The sequence below is a fragment of the Pristis pectinata genome, chromosome 3 (genome assembly GCF_009764475.1).
Source record: "Pristis pectinata isolate sPriPec2 chromosome 3, sPriPec2.1.pri, whole genome shotgun sequence".
NCBI classification, from domain to species: domain Eukaryota; kingdom Metazoa; phylum Chordata; class Chondrichthyes; order Rhinopristiformes; family Pristidae; genus Pristis; species Pristis pectinata.
This window is the reverse complement of record NC_067407.1, coordinates 106,823,161-106,844,370: the sequence shown is the minus strand read 5'-3', so window position 1 is coordinate 106,844,370 and position 21,210 is coordinate 106,823,161. Positions and strand designations below refer to the sequence as shown.

The 21,210-nt window shown below is 38.2% G+C and overlaps 1 protein-coding gene across 3 annotated transcripts in view; it reads right to left on the bottom strand.

Annotated features, from left to right (window-relative positions):
- lpgat1 (lysophosphatidylglycerol acyltransferase 1) overlaps positions 1-20,335 on the bottom strand; it is a 57,363-nt gene extending 37,028 nt beyond the window's left edge. The window contains exons 1-5 of one of the 3 annotated variants that reach the window (XM_052010895.1): positions 20,226-20,335; positions 19,527-19,726; positions 17,701-17,961; positions 4,865-4,983; positions 934-1,029 (exon numbers count right to left, since the gene is read on the bottom strand). In XM_052010895.1, the coding sequence (XP_051866855.1) occupies positions 934-1,029; positions 4,865-4,983; positions 17,701-17,938 (453 nt within the window). In that variant the 5' untranslated portion in view covers positions 17,939-17,961; positions 19,527-19,726; positions 20,226-20,335. Of the gene's footprint in view, positions 1-933; positions 1,030-4,864; positions 4,984-17,700; positions 17,962-19,526; positions 19,727-19,870; positions 20,156-20,225 lie in introns of those variants that run through there. The other 2 variants (XM_052010896.1, XM_052010893.1) reach the window with 2 other exon arrangements.
- Between the last annotated feature and the right edge of the window lie 875 nt (positions 20,336-21,210).

The following is a 21,210-nucleotide window of genomic DNA, read 5'->3' as shown; positions in this document are numbered from 1 at the left end:
GAGTTTGCTGTGCATAAATTGATTGTTTTCCATATACAACATCCTTTGCTATATTTCAAAAATAGCTGATCAGCTGCAAGTGCTCTAGGACAAACTATGTTTATGAAAGCTACTACAGAAATGCAAAATGGTGTGGAAAAATAAAGAACTACTGGAGGAACTCAGTGGATCAGGTAGCAGCTGTGGAAGGAAATGGATAGTCGACGTCTCGAGTCGAGACCCTTCAACTGGACTGGACAATCCAGATGAAGGTCTCGACCTGAAACATCAACTGTCCATTTCCCTCCCCAGATGCTGCCTGGCCTGCCGACTTCCTCCAACAGCTTGTTTATTTGATCCAGATTGCGGCATCTGCAGTTTCTTGTGTCTGTGTAAAATGGTGTGGTAGCCAATTAGTGAAGTAAACACACTTCCATATCTAGTCATCCATCTTGTTATTTTAGTTCAAAAAAAATGTTAATGTAGAAGATGAAATAACATAATTAAACCCACTAGAAATGCTGCAAATACTCAGCAGGTCAGATGGAATAGATATTTTGATGGCAACATGAAATCTGATATAACCATAGCCAATCTGAGCACGAGCACTTAAACTGGTTAATATCCAATCCAACAAATAAGTCAGGTCCCCTTGGACGTGGGTTGGGTAACAGGTTTCAGTCCTTGCTGTGGATAGAACTTGAGTTTAATAGTACCACCACATTCACTTCAATTTTAATTTAAGGTTAAGTTTAAGTCTATTTGGTTCAAGAGTGTATTTACCAACATTTAATGATATACCCTGCTTTATAACTCTCTTATATATAAACTCCAGCATAGTTTTGGTAACTGCATAAGCAATATGTTCCACAGTAAGCAAAGGCTTTTTGTTTTACTTGGAATAACCACACAAACATTTATGCAACTAATTAGCAAGACAAATATTTCCCTCACCTGCTTAATGAAGAAGTCCCCATGGATGAGAGAAACAATACCGAAGTTTGTAAACTTAAAAATATATTCCATTAGCCACATCATGTGGCAAACTACCTGTTGGGTGAACAAAAACAAATAGTTCAGCACCATAAAATAATGTCAATTGAGGACAATTGCTGGAAATACTTAGTAAATAAGAAAACATTGGGACAAAGTGTATGAAGTTCCCAGAAGGAGCTACTTTGAAAGTGTAAACTAATTAGGAACCCTTTGAGGATGAATGCAACAGAGTCTATTTACTTGCTCAACAGCAACTGCTTCTAATATTTTTTCCTATTTAAATCATATGCAGTCCCAAAGGAGAGCTTAAGTTTTCCCATTAGCACCTCCAGAAAAACTGTCTGTTTCTTGTTCTACTACCACACGCCTCTATTTGCTTTCACTATTTACCTACATTGTCATCTAACCCTTTCACCTTCCATTCCTTTTCAGATCAGGCCTTATTTTAAAACCCAACCTTTCCCTACCTTGTAAATGTTAAAAACTGGGTTTTATTTAACATTTAGTGGTGTTTTTATCCATATAGATACTGCCTGTCCCATTGAATATTTCTAGCATTTTTCAGTATTAAAGAATGCACTCACATACCTGGAAAAAAGTTTACAAAAACCCTTCTCACATTCCATTTGGTGTAATTTTAGTGCTTTAACTACAGCAAAACTGAAAGTTAATCTAAAAGTACCAATCCGGAAATCAGAGGGTTACCCGATCACAAAAGCAAATCCCATCCCAAACTTGATGTGATCATGGCCAATCCAAACTTGACCCCTTTTAAATTCTTTTTTCTACAACCAACCTGACCATTGATGTAAACATAACAATCTGAAACATGCCATTGAACTGTTTGAGGATGAAACATTAAATATTGATCAAGAATAGAGGACACATGCAGTAATACTAAGCAGATCAGCCGTCTGACCTGGATAAAGTACTGAGCTGGCTGACATGATACAGTCTGAACCAACAGGATTTAATGGGAAGAGGACAATGATTGAGGAAGCCAAAATGTTTTGATGCCCTCGGAAAGAATAAAATGTAAAAGGACCTTGCCTATATCAAAATGGAAAACAAAACAGCCATTTGGGCAAACGCATTGATGACTGGTTCAATTTCATACACTGAAAGCCACTTGGTAGTCACACTTGACTGAACTAACTTCTCCTGGTATGGCTGCCAGACAGGGTTTACAGCAGGTGGAGAAAGAAAATACAAGGGAATAACTAATTATTGCTAAATTATGGATATGGGTCTCATGGATGTGCACCAGAAATAAGATGCCCCAAGTCATTAAAAAAACATCAAATCACAAACTGTAGTGGATAATTAAACCATCATCTGGGTGAGGTGAATCCATGAACATCTTCATCCTCAATAATAGAAGGGCCCAGAGAAAAAAAAATCTAATGCATTTGCAAACACATTTTAGCCAGAACTGCTGAGTAGATGATCCATATGTGTTTGCTTCTGAGGTCTTTTTCACTATATTTGCTGGCATTCAGCTAATCTGATGCGAAGAAACAACTGCTTGGGCTTCATACAATGATCCAGCTGTGGTACTGAGGACCTATGCTCCAAAATTCACCATGGAAATAATGGGGCGGCAGTGTCTTGTAGAGCTGCTGCCTCACAGCTCCAGCTCCTGAAATCCTAGCCTCTAGTGCTGCTTGTGCAAAGTTTGCGTGATCTCACATGACTGTGAATTTCCTCTGGATTCTCCGGTTTCCTTCCATATCTCAAAAGGTGTGGGTTGGTAGGTTAATTGGTCACTGTGTGTGTAGCTAAGTGTGTGTGTGGGGGGGCAGTTATTGAGAATGTGAGAATAAAATAGGATTAGCATAAAATGGGATGTTTGATAGTCAACGTGGACTCAGTGGGTCAAAGGGCCTGTTGTCATGGTGTATGACTATGAATCAATCTAATTACAGTACAGTTTAACAGCAGCATTTATCTGATAATGTGTCATCATCATGGTATGCTTGACCTTCAAAATGCAAGGCAAATCTAATCCACCCAAATGCCACTATGAATATTTATTTTATTCACAAGCTGAGTAGCGCTGGCACTTATTGCTCTCCCAAATTGCCCACATGATGGTTATGCTAGTCAAGGATGGTTCTGTCCTAGAATATGTCTTTATGCACTGTACTGCTGCCGTAAAACAAATTTCACGTCATTCAAGACAGTGATAATAAACCTGATTCTAAGCTTTGAGAGATGGTGCTGCACTCTTCCAACAAGTGGCCAATATTCCTTCACCCATCTGATCTTGCAGATGGAGACTTTTGTTGTCACGTGGTGATGCATTCACACAGAATACCCAGCCTGCCACAATACACACGTGGCTCATCAAGTTAACTTACTTGATGAGCCATATGTATATTGGTGACACCCCAGTTTACTGACTGTAGCAGATTAGACAGAAGTTGCCAGTTTGAATGTCAGTGAGAGGGTGTCAAAGTCCCTTTTGTTGGAAAGGGCCAGTACTTTTCACTTGTGGTAATTTTCACCAATAAATCTCATCTGTATTCATGTGTGCCAAAGGCTCTGATCAATTCTTGACAGAAATGTTGAAACGTTAGAATAATCAGATCTTTTGACTACATGTGGGGATAATTTGATGAGCTTTCAGGTTAGTTTGAGTAAATTAAGATATGTATGAAAAAACACCATTGAAAAGGAAGGATAACCATGCTGTTATTGTTGCTGTGTCAAATTGATTTCCTCGACTTACATTAAATAACATTTTATTTCATTCAACAACAATTAGTAGGATCTCAAACTGCATAGGCAAGACAGTGAAGATCAATACATCCTCTTATAAATACTGATAATTTTTGCTAGAGATTATATGGCGATTGTCAATGCAGGCTGCCAAAATATTGTGAAGAGTTAGGCACATATTGGAACTTAAGAGTCAATAGGAAACAATATACTGTAATATTTAACTATGATGAACATCTTGTTCAATGGTCATGAAAAATTCTCATGGAACACTCATCTTGAAAAATCTCCTCAGTCATTCTAACATCCACCAGTTTAACAAAGCAGCTTAACTGAACAGGAAAGGCAGTGTCAAATCAACTAACCTGATGGCCCACTGAGCATTAAAATGTTTGGGACTTAAGAAGAGTTACAGGTCATATCTTAGGATAAACTTAACAAGCAATGAAGAAACCAAAAAATTAAATGCAATGAAATAACAAGGTGAAATCTTGGAAAAAAAACTGACAAAGCAGTCCTTTAAAAATAGAAGATACGAAGCAACAACAAATTGTGTTTGTATTCTCTTTGAAAATCAAAGAGTTTTACAGCGACAATGTAAAAGGGGTAGAATCACGGTACAATATTAGCAGGAATCATTGATAGGGCTAAAGAACCGGGTTTCCAAAAGGCACAGGATTTCCACTCTCTCTTTTCAGGCAGAATAACACTTTGTAGAAAACCTGTACGTTAATCTGACTGGCCTGACTATGTGACAAAGTGCGAAGCAGCACGAGGCTACAATCACCTACTTCAAAAATGGATGAGCCATGGCAAAACGTAAACTCGTGGGGCAAACCAATCACATTTTGGAAACAAAAATATTAGTATATTTTCAGAGAGTTGTGTAAGTGAATTCAAAATATAACTTTTGCCCTTCAAAATAAGCCAATTGTGGATGCACATCTTAAAGTGTTCTTCATTTAGTTTAGAGTGTGCCACAGGTACAGATCCCTTCAAATACTATGTATAACACTAGAGTTAGCATAGTGTACTTTGGCAAGCAGCAAGACAGTAGTGACAGAATAAAGTGGACTGCAAGAACATTTCAAGCTAACCAGAGTATTACCGATACCCTTAAAAACATCCACCAACTTAGAACAAAGAAAATGTGGGTTTAAAACCCTACCGTTCCTTTGTCTTGCAGACACATCATGAGGGTGCAGACGTCACCTGTTGCCTGATGATTCACCAAGACCACTGTTTCATCTTCGGTAATTGCTTTTACATCATCTCCCCATTCAACCACTAGGAAAGAAAAAGAGATTCGTAGCAAAAAAAAAGTCCATAGAAAAATGTCCATTCAACCTAGACAAGTTATACAGTGTTCTCACTTCTCTTTGCCTACAAACAAGTGGTTGAGGAAAAAGAATTCATCATGTCTCAGCTCAGTTAACATGATTCCACTTGGACTTGCATCAAATTTCCACAACTATAAAGGAACTGCATTCCTCCATTGCACTGGCCTGCCTCTAAGTAACACTTGCTGAAGCACAGGATATGATAACAGGCTACCCAGGTTGGAAAAGAACACTGGTACAAGGAATTAAAATGTAATACCTTTAAAAATTTAAAGCACTGAAGTGCAAGCAGGGGAGAATGCTACAAGCTACCCTCCCACATCTTCTGCATCACAGAAACAATAAATACAAATTCAAATATTGAGCAGTAAATTAGACACCCACTTTCAAATTGCATTCTCTGCTAAACAAGGTTTTATATACTTTTGTAAGTATGTTATTGATTTCAAAAAGTTGTGCCTGGCACATATTGTGATGTGGAGGGATGGAGGAAAGCAGCATGAAGAAATTGGTCTAAAGACCAGGATCGTGCTCCTCACAGTTCTTTGATCAAATGGCAGGTAGCACAAACTATTTTATTAGACATCTGGGGGCTAAAATATACTAATTTACAATATACATTGCAGTGGCTCTGCTGGCAATCTCAGCTTGTGGCTTCAAGGTCCACCCGAAAGACTCAGGCACAATCTAGGCTAGCATTTCACTGTGGTTACAAGAAAATGCTGCACTTGCAGAGTTACCATTATCTCATAATGAAGAAATGTTAATCGTTCTGCTCTCTCAAGTGGACATTTCTGGTGTGCAGGTCCACATTTCTCTCCCAACTAACATTAAAAAGCTGATGATCTGGACATTAATTTCATTGCTGCCTGTGCAAATTGGCTGCTCTACTTCCTTGTATTTCAACAGCAACCACATTTCACGTACACCATTGACTGTGAAGCACTTTAGAAATGACAAGGTCATGAAAGAAATACAGATCTTTTTCTTAATAACCGAGCAATAAATAGATGGGAAAGGGTATTTTTATCACCACCAGTAAACACGGTGAATGGTGGGGTGAGGAAGTGGCAGGGATGGAAATTAATTGCTATAGAAACTAATTTTTTGCACTTCCATTATGGAAATGAAAGTCAACCAATTTCTGTAATGAATGAGTGACCTGGTTTACTAGATGAATGAAGAATTCCTTCCCAATCTAATTCAAAGCTAACACAACTTAGAAAAGATGAAACAACAGATTCAAAATAATCTATTATATTGATCTCTAAGTTACAGAAAACATTCTCCAAACTTTTCTGTGCAATATGCTTCCAGTTGAAGGCCAAGTTTTATCATAACATTTGTGAGAAGTAAGCAACTATCAAGAAACTGAGATATTTCAGAATATATCCTTATTACAAATTATCAAGAATTGTCTAAAATTGATCAAGACCAAGTTTTCACCTCTTCAAAGCAAGTTAAAATTATTTCGTTGGTGACCTTGAAAAATGTTACCATCCTGAGCCTTTCAGCAAAGAAACAATGTTTTACTGTAATCTTTCCTTCCTATCGGTTTTCCCCCCTCACACAATGGGATAATTCACTAGAAATGTAGAATAATTGCAGCACTGGTGACTGCTGAGCTCAATGAATCTGCGTCTACTCTTGGTAGTTCCATTCCCTGCTCTTTACACCAAAAACCTCCAACTTGTTTCAAGAAAAAACTTGAAATATTTTTGCATTTGCCTTTTGAAAAAAAAATCACAACCTAATCTACATCCATCTCTCTTTCAGAAGGGGCATCCCAGATCTTAACTACACACTGAATAAAGAGGTTTTACCACACATTACCCTTGTATCTTTTGCAAATTGCTCCAAATTAAGGACTTCTGGTACTCGATTCCTCCATTGATGGGAACAGTTCCTCTCCATTTACCCATTCTAAACCAGCCATGAACAAATCTGCACCAGTTCTCCTTTATTAACTCAAATTTTAAGTGAATTTTATTTTTTCTCCTGATTATCATTTCTAGAAATTTTCTCTGCCAAACTAAATTGACTGGTCTGCAGATGGGTGTAACATTTGTTATTTCCCAGTCATCCATTACCACCCCTATATTGGAGAGAACTGGAAAATTATGGGCAGCTCTTCCATGATTTCTACCTGCATGTGTCCCACAGTGCCAGGGTCCAGAATGCACTCATTTCATTTACTCATGTCACTCTCACCAGTCTCTAACAATAAGCACTAGTTTAAGAGCGCCACATGCCTTCAGGTTTTCTGCACTTCCTGCCCCTTCAGATAGTCACACTTACCAACCTGAACTCACAGCATATACTACTCACAGCACACACTTCAAGAAACCCTGAACCTCCTTCATGCCCCATTGTGAATGCAGCTATTACAGTAAGCGTGGTATACAATTATAGATTGCATGGTGTATTTTTTGTAAATTTTGTAAATTATAGGGAGTGTAACTTTTGGTTCCATAACAAGCAGAGACCTTATATTTTCCTGAAGACATAAACAAAGGACATACTCTTGTACTTTTCTTGACATGTTATTTGATGACCTTCATGGAACAATGCATCAAAAAAATGCTAATTAAATTAATTAAGATAAGCAAAGGAAACACTGGAATGATTTTGGCTGCTGTAATACAAATACATTATAATAAAAAGTACATCGGCAGAACGTTTGAAGCCAATTAATGAAAGAGCCAAGCACTGCAAGTGAACTAGAAGTATTGATCGTCAGAAAGGTCATAAATTACATAAACAAAGAAAGGAAAATCAAGTAGAGAGTCTCCTAAAAGATGCCTCAATGTGTGGGAGGTGTTGCTCCAAACAAGAAAGGCTGCCATGGACTTAGGTCCAAAACACATCCCTGCTCCCTTTACTCAATCCCAATGCCAGGAAACAAAAGGTGACCAACTGTGGAGAACACAGAACCACTAGCCTTGTGCCATTTCAAAAATATTGCAATCGGATACAGCAAAGAAACTTAACAGAGCTTTTTTTTTGACAATTAGTGCGCAGGGAACAGGCTTGAAGGAAAGCACATAAGCTTGGATGCCGATGCCAGCAGTGAAGTGAAAGCACTGACTTCAAAGAAAGCTACCCACAAAAAGTTAGTGATTTATGTCTCTTCCCCAATGTTGGTTACTGTCAGCCATATTGGACCTTTGCTATCCTGCAATAGTAATATTTAATAGCCTGAGCGGCCATGAAGAATGCAAACAAAGACATAAAAAGTACCAAATTACAAATTTACTTAAAATAAGATTTTGGCACATAGAGGACTTAGATGGCTGAAACTTTAAACTTAAAAATCTTATAACACATGAAATTTAAATAAATACACAAATCTTTAATCTTTATGCTCGTGTTTTGTTGAGCAGTTATGGTATGCAAGGAAAAATAATCAAGTTATACCTCAAACTTGTAGGAGGCTAGGAGCATCAGGTGGGACGTTAATGGGCATGTGCGGGATAATAGGTTATTAGCAAATCAGAGGAGGAATTGGATTGCTCTGAGACAACAAGATGAAGTATATTTGGGCTATGTTTCCTGAAGTTTAAGAGATGATCTCAAGAAATAGAAAAATTCCAAAGGGCTTTTGACCAGGGTAGAAGCTGCAAGAGTGTTCTTTGGCCAAGGGGTGGGGTTCCACAGTCTCAGAGTATGGTCTGTGCAATTTTTGTCTGAAATGGAGAAGAAAGTTCTTCATCTAGGGCCTGTTCTGGAATGTTCTTCATGATCAAGAACATTTCTAGATGAAAGTGATCAGTTGTTATACGCTCAAGACAGAGGTCAAAAGGTTCTCAGTTAATACTGGAATTAAATGATGCAGGAATAATGTGAGAAGATGAGAGTAAAATAGATAAGTTATGATTTTATTAACTGGCAGGGACAATTCTACTGTTCTATGTGTAACGTAGTCAAAGGAGAAACATCACTTTCAAATGGTAAACTGTTTAACCATTAATGTCCTGTTCACAGAGGAGAGACATCTGTATGATACTAACATATGTAAATGATAAAAAAAGCTTTATTTCCACAATGTTTATAAACAAGATATTTGTCACCCTCTCATGATAATCATATTCCTTTCGTGTATGCTACAACTTTGAGCAATCCTGTAAAAAGTCATTTAACCAATAATCAGCATATTTGTAAGATCACCATTAACTCTTGAATCCTTGAATCTTATAACATGTTAGATGAACAGTGCAGCAGGTACAGATAATCAATGCAATCGCCCTTTTTTTCTTTGTAACATCCTTCAAGTCATTCATAGGCTGAGCTGCAGGAAATTGACAATTTAAGGTGAGTTTTGTAGCTCATCATACATTAAGAACCGACCTTGGAATCATCTCAAACTCATTTCTCGGTATACTGTTGTGATCAGTTGGAAACATTGCTCATGCCACCTATCACTGATTCCTGAAGGTCACTTTGAGAATCCATTAATGTAAATCATAATTAAAGGGTTATTTTAGTTAGATTAATAAAGTAATTAATTTAAGAACCATCTTGACAAATACCTGAACTGCTAAGGCATTGAAGACTACAGAGCTATTGCGGTAAATGGGATTCGTGTAGATAGATCCAACGGGCAACATAGACCTGGTGGACTGAAAGGCCTGTTTCCATGCTGTAAACATTTATGACACTATGACTCTAAAGTTGCACCAAGAGGCATACAAAAATGGCAATAGGGATATCTGAAGCTGAATATGTCGACAAACTGTGCCATTCCTACTGGCCCATACTGCATTGTACGTGAGCTCCATCAAGGACACAACCCCCCCTCACCCCTACAAGAGGTGGTGCCTCATGAAGACAGCATCCATCATTAAGGACCCTCACTGTCAGGGACGCACCCTATTCTCATTACTACCATTAGGGAGGTGGTACAGGAGCCTGAAGATCCAAACTCAATGGTTCAGGAACAGCTTCTTCCCCTCTGCCATTAGATTTTTGAACGATCTATTAACCCATGAACCCCACAGTTCATAGATTTTGTCTTTGCAATGTTCTGCTGCTGCAAAACAAAAATTTCATATATGTCAGTGATAATAAATCTGATTCTGATTGTGTACAAATACATTCAGCATCTGAACTGCTGCAGAGTTCTTAAATTTCAAAAATGGACAAATTGCAGTTCATAATCCCTTTGTGAACCAACCATCAGAACATTGCTGATTAAAGAATTACTGGAAGGAACTAGATTAAATGCTTGCTATTATAGACAGAGGCCGGGACTTGAATGGATGGTGATGGAAGGAGGAAAAAAAAGCACGCAACCTAACCTACGACTGAGAGTACAGCAACGTCAGCAAATCAATTTGCACTGTGGAGATAAACTTTGCAGTTCTCCAGTTGCAGCTCTTCGGCTGGATTCAAGAATATACACAAATGATTAGATTACTACATTAATACACCACAACTTCTTGAAGTTGATTATAAAATGAAGAAAAACATGCCACAACACAACCCAGCAGAAGAAAACTGACATCATAGTTGCCTTTCATAGTTTGAAGGTCATCTCATTGTTACAAGCAGTCAGGGTCCTGCCATAGGCTGCATTTAAAAAGACAGTAGAAAGAATCCATTGAATGAATAGAGAAAGTGAGACCAAGAATAGATCACCAGCAGAACAAAAAATTCTTAAAGCATTTCCAATGCTTCTTCTCCCACTGCAGGTTTTTCCACAACAATAATGCTTGATTTCCACACTAGCACACTGCACATTACTTTTTTTTAAAGAAAGGTAATCACTTAGTTTATAAACTGCAGTTGAGCATAGTTAAGTTAAAAAGGGTGGGTGGGGCATCAATTATGAAAACAAAATTTTTTATTCAATATTTATAACTAGAGTAATGATGGGGGGATGGGCAGGAAAAGTTAAGGCACAGCAAAAGAGAAGCTTGGGGACGTCCAATCTAATCTGATCTGATGTCCCAATGCCTCCGTACTTTTCCACTCTCTTTGTAGTAATAATGTAATACTGATGGACTACAGTATGTGTTTTCTTTATTACAACTGTCATTGCAGCTTTGCAGTCGACTAGTGATTCAGTGTTAATCGATGCTTTTATTGTTAACAATATACAACAAAAAGAATGTTGTATTTAATCCATTATTCTTGTGTTATACTCTCATTACATCAACTTGCTTCAGTAGCACCAGGACTGCAGCAATGAAAATCAAGTAGAGTACCCTCTCTTGACAAAAGTAGCATATTAGGGCAAAATTTAACTACAATTTTGTGTTTTTATTTTTGGACAGTTAGCCATACTATGAGCATTTCAGAAACTTAATATGCAGCTTTACTGAATTTCAGAAGTCAGAAAATCAGAGAGCAGAATAGTTGTTGGCAAACCAAAGATCGATATAACAATAAAATAAACAAGTACAAATAAAGCACTAGACCAGATTGTAACTATAAATTAAAATTCATCATATCTGATTTCAGAGAGCAGCTTTGTGTATCAATAAAGATAAAACTGCCCTATTGGACCTCCCTTTTCCTGGTTCCCCAAGTTCATTAAAAGCTTCAGCTTGGCTCAAGTTTTTGAACTAGATTAAATAGATTTGTGTTTCAATGTAGTTCACTAAAATACAAATCGGGCTGACATTCTAGTTGAGTAGCTGCTGTAAATGAGATGTTCCACCTGCTCAGGTATTAGAAAACTCTCGAACAAAATTTTCCCCTCGACCATAACAATCATCTATCAATTGCAATTCACCCAACCTTGTTATATTAAACTATCAATGTTATTGTCCCTGAACCCCAACAGCATTGTACTTTAAGGTAATTGGTACTGGTACAGATCTTGTGATAACCAATGAGCCACCCACTGGAAAGACTTTGTTCCTTCCAGCGTGACTTGAGCATATTCTTCTGGCAGGATGCCAGTACCTGGCAGATTGACTTCATAACATCTACTCATCTTCCCTCAGGTTCTTCTGATAATTAAGGCATATATTCAGGGAATTACTACTGTGACTGCCTGGTCTACTCAGCTTGAGAATCTGTGATGCTGACAGTGGATGCACAAGGTGAAAAACTGATTCGTTCTCTAACAGGAATATTCCCTTCCTTCATGAGCGTACTCCTCATACAAAAACAAAGCAGTTCCTTAAACCATTCCTTCCCTAAAGAATTATAAAGAACTGTTTTATAGCTTTGAACATAAGAGAGTTTTGAAAAGGCTTCTAATTTTTCAGAAGCATTTAAAATATACCAAACAACCATGACGGGGACAAGAAAAAATAATGCTGATAGGATGAAGTCCAATGAGAGGAGGCTCATGTGAAGCACAAACACTGGCACAGACCAACTGAGGCCTAAGGGTCAGATTCAATGCTGAAAATTCTGTAATCAGTACAAGAACAAAGAATGAGCCTTACAAAAGCATTAATGAGAGAGCTTCTCCAGAAGAAGCACTTAATGATAAAACGCTTGAGTATTATTAAAAGATCAACTTAAAAGAATGATGTTAGTTTCCTGCATGGCTGAATTTCTCAAAAAGTACAAAGTGCAATCATCTTGTATCATTCTGGGCTAATCAGAAGATAATTGGGAAAGAAAGCCTCAGTCAAGGAAGGGAAACATCAACCTATGCTCAGTGGCTGGTGAGACAGAGCAACTTTGTCTTCAAGTCTGATTGGAGGCTAAATTTACTCTCACTGGGAGTTGGGGAAGTAAAACCTTGTTTGTTTTCCATGAGGGAGGAGACCAAGATGAACTCCTGATCAATGAACTGGACTTTGATTAAGATATATGGTTAGTGATCTCTGTTCTGTAAAGGTAGGTGTTAAAAAGTATGGTTTATGGTTTAGTTCACTGTTCTGGAATCCTTATTTTTACTTAATTGACAGTCAGCATGTATGCATTTCCCACAGACAAATTCCAATTTTTCTAACTCACTGCTTATTAGCAGAAAAGGAGCTAATTTCTCTTGTGGATTGGTGACAGTACAAAACAAACCACACTTTAGTGCTGGCCATCACATTACAAGTTGCATTACATTATTGTCTCCTTGTTTAGATAGACCTTTAAGTGCTGTATTTATGATACTTTTTTTTAAACAAAAGTGTAGAAGGATCACTACAGCTAGCTTGTATCTATCACAATGTTGGGCACTGTTCTATTGGATTAATCATTTAGTCTAGTAATATTACTCAATATAAGAAGTATCAGTAATTATAAGCTGCAATAGTTCTCTTTAAATCTCACAAATAACAGGTGTTTCTGATCTACTGACCCTGCATGAGTGACCTTTCAATCATGGTTCCTTCACAGGCAGCTGCACACCCTCCCTCTTTTCAGCTGGCCTCAAATGACTGCAGTCTCTTTACAAAGAATAATAGGTCAGAATAAAGCAATAAGCGCCAACTTCTCTTCAGTTTTGCCATACCCTGAAATGCACATCAATGTTCTGCAGATGGTGGACAACTTTAATCAAGGTCATGCAGCAACAAAGAACACAATGTATACTGCATCTACCATTGGAAAGCAAAGTTAAAAATGTGAAACGTGGAAAACAATCAATGCAAAGCCAGAAAAAAAAAGGCAAAAGGAGACCATTCCACAAATATGAAGCTGCAGATTGAACAAAAGACCAAGATAATACAAAATAAAGTTAAGAAACTGTCGAGGTAAAAGGAGAAAGTGAGATTAGGAAAATATTAAAAATTAAATGTCAAGCATACAGTCATAGCAGGCATGTGAACAAACTATTGAAATGTCAAATGGAATGATAGCAAGCAACAGAATTATTTAAGTTACTGAGTTTTTTTTCTGAAATCAGTTAACCAATAAGATTAGAGAAATAAAGGACTGCAAATGCTGGAGTCTAGATGAAAAACACGATGATGCTGGAATCTACATGAAAAACCCAAAACATTGACCGCCTGCTTTTCTCCACAAATGCTGCCTGGCCTGCTAAGTTCCTCCAGCATCATCGTGTTTTTTTAACCAATAAGATTGCTGAATTATCAGGGTAACCAGCTGAAAAGCCAGACGAGGTAATTGTGTCAGCTTGCCTGTGATCAAGGGACACAAGCCCTCAGGCCAAGTTAACTTCAGACATGTCCAGTGAAGGTGGTCATATGCATAGCACCACAGTTAAAAGAATTAGAAATGGTACCAGCACTCAAATATCAGAAAGTAAATGGCATAATGCCTATTAAATAAAGCATATAGTTATGACAGAGCCTACTAGTAGCTGTGGATAATATTTGAAGAGTACAGAGGACTAGCCTGCTAAACATTTAGTATGGTGGTATGGCAACTTGGAGCAGGCTTGTATTATTGTGGGGTGGCTATGCTTAATAAATTTACTGGAGCTCTTCAAGAAAATATGGAGCTCATGACAAAAGAAATCTCCTGAAAGAAAAACAGTCCTCAAATTCTACTTCACCTCTCAACATCAGTAGTTTTTGCACACTTTTGCTATAATCATCTCTGATCAAATAATGGTTCCCAAATTACGTAATTCAAACACTGTGTTGCATTATGCTAATTTTTCATAAAGATATTGGAATATTCTTCAACCTTTCAGGAAAATAAATGTTTATGTAACTATTCAGCCAGGAGAGGTTACTGGTTCAACTCCAGTGGTTTCTGCTCTAGGTTAGGTTAAAGGCACCATTAATATGGGTGGGAAACAGGAAGTCTACATACTGTACTTGCCAGGACATCATGGAAAGTTGCCAAGCAGCACTCCCACATCAAAACCATGGAAACAGAGTGCAGTACTGCCCCCAACAGTATATTACTGTGCAAAAACAAAACCTGAAAAATCCTAAAAAGGATAAACAAATTTGTACAAAGCCTTTACTAATGTTAACTACTTATGCATTCCCTGACTAATTATTCAATTTTAAAAATAAGGACTTACTGAAAATATACTTTGCTACTCCTTCAGGCTAAAAAACCATATTGGTCAGCAATAATGTAGAATCACATCCTGCCAGCAGCTATCCAAGAACAAGAGATTGTGCAATCAAGAGAAAACGTTTGTTCAAATAATTAAATACATAAATAGCTTGGCATTAGTAGGCACCAAAGATCAAGACAAAGGCAACAAAACTGGAAGGAACCAATGCAGGCCACCAAAGATGGTTAACTGACAGAATTTGACACGGACAGTAGTTTTCAAATCAGCTGAAATTCGACAAAGACACCAACCAGAACAGCACTATGTAGATGAAAGATTCACGGATTGAAATAGGGACAAAGACGAGAAAAAGTCTTAATGTGGAAGTAAGCAGTTTTGATATCAAAAGCTTAATTTGGAATGGAAGACAAGTAGTTGCAAACCATCTAGTTCAACTTAACACAGATGTTAGGCAAGGAGATAGATACTGAGGGCTCAGAGATGATTGTGGGAACAGAACTTCATGACACGCCTATCCAATGTTCACCCAGAAGAAGAAACAAAGGACTGCAGATGCTGGAATCTAGATAAAAAACACGATGAAGCTGGAGGAACTCAGCAGGCCAGGCAGCATCTGTGGAGAAAAGCAGGCGGTCGAGCAGAAGTTCCTCCAGCATCATTGTATTTTTCACCCAGAAGAAATTATGATTCACCAAGATTAGTAGTGAAAGTAATGAAAAAGCAAACTGATAACACAAAGGCAGTTGCAGGATCAAAATGTGGTGAAGAGGTAGAACTTGAGACCAACAGTTTACTCAGGGAAGATAATTCAATTTGTCTAAATGGTGTCACCGAAAGGCAACACCAAAGGGACTAGGATGAGACAAGTTAAGGAAACAATGTAAGGAAGGAAGAAAAGGCATTGAGCTGGGAATGATAACAAAAGCAGAATGAAGCAAGGGCTGTCCTATTGAGCTATAAAATGGAACATCATTTTGGTTAAGGGAAGGAAGGCAGAAAAAGGTGGCTTGATCATTTAGGAGCAATAGGACGAGCAAGACCACAAGGATGGATAGAAAAAGTAATTTCTCTTTCAAAGTGCAATTAAGTGTAAAAAAAAAATCAAGAATGCTTCTTAAATGTGTTTAATGGATGTGGCATTTTCTGGTCACGATAGTGTTTATTTTCCATCCCTAACTGCTCCCGAACCAAGGTGGCAGTTTAGTGTCAAACACATTGGTGGGTCACGGATCACAGAAACATCAAGATTAGAAAAGGCTGGTGGACTTCCTTCTCCAAAGGATTTTTAGTGAATTTGATGGGTTTTTGTATAGTAGTTTCATGATTGCTGTTAATTGCTTGAGCATGTCACAAGTATGAAGTTGCAGATTGCACAACAGACTAAGATAAAAATAAAGAAACTGCATAGATAAAAGGAAAAAATGAGATTAGGAAAAAATTGAATGTCAAGCATATAGTCACGGCAGGCATTGAACAAACTATTGAAATGTCATATGGGATGATTACTTATTTTAGTTACTTGAAATTATATTTTCCAGCTATCATACAGAGATTCAAGCTCATGTCTCTGGTTCAGTAGGTCAGGAACAACTACTACACCACAGTGCCTTTAATGGTACAATATGGCATGTGACAAGACAAATTCCATAAGGGTGTCATTGAATACTATCAGTTTTTTTTGCATTTAATATCTTACATTTTTATAAGGCTATTGACATACAGAATTACTACCGTTACAATTACTTTCAACCATATAAATGCTATCAGATACAAAAACAAGAAGTGCTGTTTCAGGACCTGAAATATTAACCTGTTTCTCTCTCCATGTGTGTCACTTCACCTGTTGAGTATTTTTAATGCTATTAGATGCATTCCCATGCACATAAAGTTCTGCTAAAATGGCAAAATCTTCATTTTTCTCCACAACTGACAGTCAATTTAATAATTTCTCCAGAACAATGGGAAACAGAGAAGATAGAGGGTAATGTAGGGTCATATTCTTTATACCTCCTTGTGGCTAGTTTGAGAATCAGGGACATAAGACTTGGATGAAGCAACTAGCCAAGAAAAAAAAAGATGTGCCAAACAGAACAAACAAAAAGGGGAAAAAAATTCGAAAGAACAAGCTATCAGCAGACTTTAAGAAAGCAAGAAGTTCCATGTACCTGACAGGAACAAAGGCAGTGAATAATAGTAGTTACAAAGCTTGGAAATAGTAGTAGATTTTGAATCTACATATCCTCACATCTGTTTTTCTTAAATTATGAATTTCATTATTCCAAAAGAATTAGATTCCAAAGAAAAATTACTATAGGTAAAGTGGTTTGCTCATTATAGAAAAAGTCGTAACTTTCACCCATTACTCTTTAGAAATTAACTTTACAAAAAAAAAATCTTCAAACAAGTTTGCTTGGTGCAGTCACTGTACATTTCTCCACAAGTCCCTTACTTCATTCAGGAGTGTCAACATAAGATGCTGAGTGAAACTGGATATTGCCCAAGTGGAGAAACAAAACAAAAAAAAATCTGCCAACGTTCTCACTGCTTCTCAATCTTACTACATCACTAACTAACAAATTAATGGACTAAGCTATCTATGAACCCTCTCAATAACAGAATAGCTAAGAGCTAGTTTTGAGGTGTAAAATGAAGTCCATTTGTTATCCCTTTAATGATACCTAGGTTTAGTTCAGATACAATCACTACAAATATATCAAAATATGCTTCACTTAGCAGTGCAAGATCTACACACATTTCCCAAAGTCTTACCTGTGTAACCTGCTGTCCAACCCCATGATGACACCATAGCCAGCAGCCATTTGAACATTATTCCTTCTACACGCCAGAACAGTTTACTGTTAAATAATTTCAATGGCTGAAGGGCTATGAAATACAAAACATAGGATGGAATGGCAACCAAATTGTTGATGACCATAAAAGCAAATCGGATTGCCCCTTTCACCAATATCCAGCTGCTATACAGTATTTCTTTTTGAGTTATTGCCATGCTTCTACCACCGCTGTCTGACCCTGTAGAAACAATAAGAGACATTTGTACAAAATTCAAGAAAATTAAAACTATTATGAATTATGCAAAGACATAACAAGAGGGTTATCAATTTAATTGGCAACAAAGTTTTAAATGCCCTGCGATAACCTGACATATCAGAGTACAAAAGGACTGGTGACATCAGCCAAAGGAGCCTCTTAACAGAGTATTTATATCCATCACATGTAAAAGCTGGTCATAAAAGTTAAAACACTACATTTGCAACTGGTCCACAAAATACTTGCTTAATTTTGCAATACAGAACTTCACAAAGTAAAATTTAGCAGTTGCAGAGTTTGAAATGACAACCGAGAGTACCAAGGGAACAAAGCAGTAAATGTCCAAGGTCTTTGTGTAAAACAAAAATCTATTCAAATCAGACCCAAAGTATACCACCGAAAAGTCTCCTCAGAAATAAACTTGGCACCTTTATCACAAGTACCAATATTCAGCTACACCGAGGCTATAGTTATATTCCATTACTTGAGTATGATCTGCAGCTAGAAGCATTTAACTAATACTGTTGACCGAGAATTGCACAAAAACTGCAGGAGAGTGCCCTTTGAACACTGTAAAAAATATTTATGTTGAACACAGACAAGTACATTCACTTTTCGAAACATTAAAAATAAAGTTTATTAAATTATTTGGTATATACCACTGGAATGCTTTAAAATTTGCACTGAAGTAAATCTCCATTTAGACATAGCCAGTTTAGACACACTCAGAGTGATACCGAGGGGCAGTGGCCGGAGAATCTATAACTAAGGAACAAAGTCTCAGGTTAAGGTCCGAGAGACAAGGAGAACTTACAGAAGTTTAGAAATCTTTCAAATTCCCTATTACAAAGGGCTGCGTGTAGTCAGACATTGAGTACACCAAAGGTGACGATCAATGGATTTTTGGGTACGGAGGGATATTTGTTTGGAAGTAGTTAGTGCAACTCTGAATCATATGCCAAGGTCTAAATAATGAACCCTTATTTTACAAATTAGATGTGAAACATGAAACATTAATCTCTCCACTTTTTTTGTTAAACTACAGTAAGCCATATCCTACATTGACAATAACTAGAACTAAAATCTGAAGATCTGTGGGACGTAATATTACAATCATTTACCAGAAAAATAGTTTCAAATGTTCACTTGGGAAAACCAACTTCGATATAAAAAAAACTTGCATCTGAAGCTTGAGCAGCGTAGATATCGAAATAGTACACGCCCAAATTGAGTAGCTACTTTTTATTTCTATTTTCTTAAAATCGGAGTAAAAAAGCTTACCGGGATTACAAAAGACAGAAATAAAACATTGATTAAATTTACAGTTTCAGCCTGCATGCACCTTTGGAATGTGTGCCGTTTACACGTGCAAGGGTACACTTTATCCCTTATCACGACTGCAAAAGTAACTCACTTTATTATTTTGATAATTTCTGATAGATTTTCCCCTGATTGCCATGCCCACGTTTTGGGAAATGAGATCGAGCAGTATCTAAACTAGAATATCTGAACCCTCATTCAAAGGGAAGTGTTAAAAGCAATCTTACCGATGTTGTTTGTGAACCAGTACCTATAAATGGATACGAGACAGATGAAGGAAACAGAGAGGACGCTGGACGGTTACTATTGTGGTAGCTGGGGGTTCATGGACTGATCGTCTGGGCCATTACTCATAGATATAACGAGGATAAGCAGCAGCTGCCGGGAGCCACTGGGCCAAGAAGAAGCTGGTTTCCTCACTCATGTCCTGACAAGAATGATAAGACATGAAATGAATACAAATAAACCAACCGGTAGATTATTTCGTTCGCTATAATCTAACCCTATCTAACAAGTGGCTAACTAGCCCTTCCCTTACTCACTGCCATTTCCAGTTTTGCAAAAAATATACCTCAAGCCTATGATATCTACTTTCAAGCCAACCAAGTACAACATTAAGCCGACACTATTTCCTTCTGCACCTTCCAGCATGTAAAAAAATACAAATAATCTCGCGATGGTGATCCCACGATTTTTTTCCCCCAATGCAACGATAATAAAACGACTCAGTTCGTCCCCAGTGCGAAGAAATGGATAAACTGGAAAGTCCGTTTTCAAAACCACGCCGGTTGTTTCAATGTCTGGAGATTTTTGGCCCCCCAACTGTCCAAATGAAGGGGAGTCGGTGGCCAAATGACATACATCTGGTGGGAATCACGTGGCTCGCCGAGCCTGGCCCTGCAGCACGCTCGGCGCTGCGCACTCACCGCCCGACGTTCCCGAACCTCGAACCCCGACAGGTTCCACTCTCAGAACGTTGTCCTTGTCTCGCCGGCCTTCACGTAGCCAGCCATCCCCGCCCTCCCGCCCGCACACCACCACCTCCCCACCTCCCCCACTCTCTCTCCCCACGCATTACGCTCGACGTAAGGCGCGCCTCCGGGCCGCGCTCTGGCACAAAGGAGGAGGCAGAAGGGAGGCACAGACTCTTCAGAAGTAAATAAACTCCACGGCCACTGCCACCTGGAGCAACTCCTTCCTGGCTTGGCTCAGTGGAGCAACTCGCACCGAGTAGTGCCCGTCGCAATTGCCCGATAAAATGATTAGAATCATCGCGCATCACAGATTCAGGCCCTTTTTCTTGCTTCTCAGACGGAGATGAGATATGCCACGACATTATTTCGAAAAAAAAAGACTAAGGGAGCACTTCCCCAGGGGTGGAAGAAAGAGAAACATGCACTAGATAAAAATAAACTGCCAGAAGAACTCAGCGGGTCAAGTAGCATCTGTGGAGGCACCCTTTGCCTCCGCAGATGCTGCTTGACTGGCTGAGTTTTTTTTTCAGCAGTTTATTTTTGCTCCATATTACAGCATCTGAGTCTCTCGTGTCAATGTCAGAAATATTCTACAGACCAGGCTGCTCCTGTGGAGAAAGAAAGCTCATGTACAACGATGATGATCTTCGGTCAGAACATTCTGATAAAACTCTCCCAGGCAACACTTAAACCCTAAATGGGGCCGTGTACATGCACCCGTCTGTATCAAGAGTGCTGAGTGTTATGTTTATTCTTCATCATGAGACAAACTTGGCATGAGTTTAACGTCTGAACATTTATTAAAATAACAAAACAACAGGATGGCTGCTTTTTCCCCCGCTCTTTCCAGCCACTTCCTGTTCCCCCATGTGACCCCTTACATTGTCTGCTGGGAACTGTAGTTCTTTATTATAACTACATAATAACACATAATAAT